The following is a 4,154-nucleotide window of genomic DNA, read 5'->3' as shown; positions in this document are numbered from 1 at the left end:
TAATAACTCCTTTCATTTGAACCTCTTCAATAGCTCCATTAGTGATTAATTCTCCAAGAACATTAGCTGATGCTAGTGCTGCATATTGTCCTCCTGTTAATTGTGCTACTGCTCGCATTAATGTTCTTAAATATCTACTTCCTAATGGTTCTGCACCTACACAATATATGACAATATCTTTTTTCATACATTCTCTTACTTCTTTAAGTAAATCATATCCACATGGACATCCTTTAGGGAACCCATCTCCTTCCCTAATAAACCCATGAGGTGGTGCATCACCAATCCAAACTATCACCTTTGCTGCACTTTCTCGATACTTTAAATTACTTGCACAGTGCATTCCACAACAAACAGACTCTGGTTCATCTCCTCCTCCTTTTGCATTCATCCTATTAACTGCTTCTTTGATAGCTTTCATAGAATCAGTAAAGTCAGTGAGTCTAAACGCAAATGAATTGTCTTGTGGTGGATGGTCTCTATATTCAACAAGTGCAAATCTAACATCACATTTCTCTGATTGTATAATTGTACTAATTATCTTCTCAATACTTTCTTGTGCAGCACGAAGATATGAACCCATAGACCCTGTAGTATCACATAAAAACACTAAATCAAGTTCACTCATTCAATTTATTTGTAATGATTTCCTTTGATTTTAAGTTCATTTAACATTTCTTCTTGTTTTTCTTTTTGAGGTTTTTTAACATAAAACAAAATTCTTTTTTATATTTTGATGTTTCTTCAAGAGAACTTGAAAGATATTTTATGGTAAATGTACTATGAAAAGATGAAAAGAACTTATAATAAAGGAATGATATGAATAGAAACAGACATGGAAGAAGACACATACTATTCAAATACAGAAGAAATTGAAGATGAATTGACTGAAGATGAAAACAATTATGAACAAATAATAGAAATGATAAAAGAGGCAAATTTCTGTTTAAATACAGTTCAGAATGAGAGAGAAGCAGCAAGAAAAGTTGCAATCGAAAAAGTTCAAATTATGAACGAGTTGACAGACAAAATAAAGAAAAGTATAGAGCGACAAGGAGAGATAACAGATAAGTTGGTTCAAGAAAAGAATGAACACGCTAAAGTTCTTGAAGAATTACAAAAACATGTTAGTAAAAACACAGGAATTCATTGTACTATTGAAACTAATAATGGAAAAATTGTGTTAACACGAGCAAAAGATAGTGTTGCTATTGAAAGAGATGCGTTGTTTGAAAAAACTATACAGCTACAACGTGTTATTGAAGAAATGAAAAGTGAGCATGATAAAAATGAACAAAAAATTGAAGAAAGTCAAAGAAGTACTCATGCACTCTCAGAAGAAATAAGGTCAAAATCATTTTCCCAACAACCAACAGAAAATAAATTAGATGTTGAACAAATTGTTAAAACTTTTGAAAAGAGCAAAGTTGGAACAAAACAATTATTAAACTTTATAAAAATCTGTGAAAACAAACCAGTTTGTTTTGGATTATTGTTTTCATCTAAGTAAGGTCATATTTACTTTCTAGAGTCCTGTCAGAAAGAGACAAATTCTTTCAAAGTCTAAAACAATATCAAGACTAGAAACTAATAATTATAAAAATATTTCAACTAACATTTATCCCAGTGAACAATTGCAACAAAATCAAGTTGCAAAGGACATGAAAGAAAATAAAAAATTAAAAGTTAGATGGGGTCTAATGATTTTTCTCTGTATTAGTAGTATTTTAGTTATTTTGTTTGTTATTCTTGTAATTATAGTTGAATGAATTTTAATTGATTAATAATTGGAAAAAATTAAATCAAATTATTTAAACCAAACTAATAAAATTACACTACACTAAATCAAAATGTTTTCAGAATAAATTGGAGAGTATCTGCTCTAATAAAAGAAAAGTCAAAGTTCTGATAATGGTTTATAAATTCAGGTTGTAAATTTTGAAAAATATAAGTGTTTGTTAATGATATGTTTTCTGATTCTTTAAAATGTATTACCTTGTCAAATTGTTCAAGAGAATCTCTAAAGAATTGAATAAAAATACTACTAATTATGTAGTGGTAAGGAGTAAGTATAATTGATTTTTGTGGAAGTGAGGTAAGTGCAATTTTAGTAATTAGATTATTAATACGTTTACCAATTTTTAAAATATCTTGCTGATTCAAACAGACTGGTTTTTTAAACATATCTAATGTAAAAGAAGTAATAAACATTATCTCATTTTTTAAAAGAGTACCACCTACTCTTGGTTTAACTACATCTATTACAGATTTTTCTTTTCTCATTAATTTTATCATAAATTCCATTATAAGAATGTTTCTCTTTCTTTGTTTGTAGTCACTTCTTTTTATTTCAGTTTCTTTTATTGTTTCATTCTCTTTCATTGATTTAGCAATAAATTCATTTAATCCACATGAAACTAATTTATTGTTTTCTGATTTCTTGATAGAGAGAATGTCAAGCATTGGGAATTTTTTCTTCTTCTTATTTATTTCTTTATTAATTTCAATTTCATAATCATTTATTATCAATAATCCTATCAAAATAGCTTGTTGACATGCTTCATATATTTTAAATGATTTTTTTGATTCTTCCCATTCATACTTTATTTCTTCTTGTTTTTTAACATCGTTTGTACGAATATGACTAGGTAATGTAAATATTTGAATTGCATTATCAGAAAATGAAGTTGTAGATGATCTAGTTTTGTTAGTGTCTGTTCTTAACCTAAGAGTAGATGTTGGTGACGAGTTATTATTAAAAGAAGGTAATAAAGGACGTGTATTAAATTTTGAATGTTTAATTTCATCTTTTAGTATCTTCTTTTTGGGTATTGTCTTCACACGTAAATTAGCGTTGCAATATTCTTCATACTTCCTATCACTTGGTCTTTGTTCTTTTGAATATAGACTGTAATTGTAATTTGCAATTGAAGTTCGAATAGGGTGTGTTGGAAATATTAATGGAGTGTTAAATTCTTTTGTCATTGAAATAACTATTTTGTAGATGATAGGGTTATCTTTTCTTCTATCTACATTTCTATAGATAACCCTTTGATATCATCCTTTGTAACTTTTTCCAAATTGATTAGTTGAACTAGTAATCATTTCAAGTTCTTTCTTTTTGTAAAAAATAAATTCATTAATCAGAACTTAAAAAAATAAAAATGAAAAAAGTAATAATTCACATATCTGATTCAAAGAAAAAAAAAATGGGATGGAATGAAAACAATATTTCTTTTTGTTATAAAAATAAAATCATTAATGTCTATTGTGGAAGTGATTTGACACAACCTTTTGATATCTTATTACCAAAAATAATCAATGATCACGATTGTCAACAAATTTTAGATTCAATAAAAAATAATCCAAATGCACTGGTTGTAGATCCAATTCAAAACCAAAAAATAATCCAATCAAGAAAATTAACTTATGAAAGACTTATTCAGTGTGGAATTGCTTGCCCACAATTTATTATTATTCAGTCTTATCAAGAAATGATGAGATTTCTTAATAAACATCAAACTATTCATCTTCCAGTTATTACAAAACCAATCCCATCACAAGGAAGTCATGAGTCACATGAAATGACAATTATTAATCATCCAAATGGATTTAATCATATTAACTATCCATGTGTTATTCAAGAATATATTAATCATAATGGTCAATTAACAAAAGTATTCTGTATAGGGAAGAAGATTATTTCATCAACTATTCAAGAATCAATGGGAAATATTGATAGTAGTTGCAAATTGGAATATTTCAATTTCAATAATGAAGACCCTGAATCAAAGAAAAAGTACTTTTTAACATCAAGTCAAATGAAACCTTTTACAACTATAGAATTACAAAACTTCTGTGACTTATTGTCTAAAGCATTTAATATAACTTTATTTGGATTTGACATAATTAGAGAGAATGGAACAGGAAAGCCATATATAATAGATGTTAATCATTTTCCTTCTTACAACAAATCTTTTTCACTCCAAAGTTTTACAGAAGAATTACTTAATGAATGTGGTCTTTAGTTTTAATTTAATACACCTTCATTTGTTTTTTTTTCAATTAAATATTTTTTTCTTTTTTCATCTCAAAACTAATTAATGTTACTCATTGAATGCAGCAACAAACTAATTCAGCAACATTTTTTGAAG

General features: G+C 27.3%; 4 protein-coding genes across 4 annotated transcripts, besides 1 other annotated feature; 2 read left to right on the top strand and 2 right to left on the bottom strand.

The window, feature by feature from the left end:
• Positions 1–628, bottom strand: EDI_257000 (uncharacterized protein; the record flags this gene model as incomplete). Its single annotated transcript, XM_001737693.1, has 1 exon — positions 1–628. A coding segment is annotated over one exon (628 nt), but the record flags the coding sequence as incomplete, so codon positions are not given.
• Positions 629–835: 207 nt separating this feature from the next.
• Positions 836–1,510, top strand: EDI_256990 (uncharacterized protein; the record flags this gene model as incomplete). Its single annotated transcript, XM_001737692.1, has 1 exon — positions 836–1,510. One exon carries the CDS (start codon positions 836–838, stop codon positions 1,508–1,510), a length of 675 nt encoding a protein of 224 aa, XP_001737744.1.
• A 243-nt stretch (positions 1,511–1,753) lies between these two features.
• Positions 1,754–1,850: a microsatellite.
• Positions 1,846–2,985, bottom strand: EDI_256980 (uncharacterized protein; the record flags this gene model as incomplete). The annotated part of the gene is made up of 1 exon (XM_001737691.1): positions 1,846–2,985. One exon carries the CDS (start codon positions 2,983–2,985, stop codon positions 1,846–1,848), a length of 1,140 nt encoding a protein of 379 aa, XP_001737743.1.
• Positions 2,986–3,164: 179 nt separating this feature from the next.
• Positions 3,165–4,028, top strand: EDI_256970 (inositol-tetrakisphosphate 1-kinase, putative; the record flags this gene model as incomplete). The annotated part of the gene is made up of 1 exon (XM_001737690.1): positions 3,165–4,028. The coding sequence occupies one exon, from the start codon at positions 3,165–3,167 to the stop codon at positions 4,026–4,028; it is 864 nt and encodes a 287-aa protein (XP_001737742.1).
• Positions 4,029–4,154: the final 126 nt, after the last annotated feature.

Source organism: Entamoeba dispar, genomic scaffold (genome assembly GCF_000209125.1).
Source record: "Entamoeba dispar SAW760 scf_1105229460785 genomic scaffold, whole genome shotgun sequence".
Lineage (NCBI taxonomy): Eukaryota > Evosea > Mastigamoebida > Endamoebidae > Entamoeba > Entamoeba dispar.
This window is presented reverse-complemented; position numbering and strand designations above follow the sequence as displayed.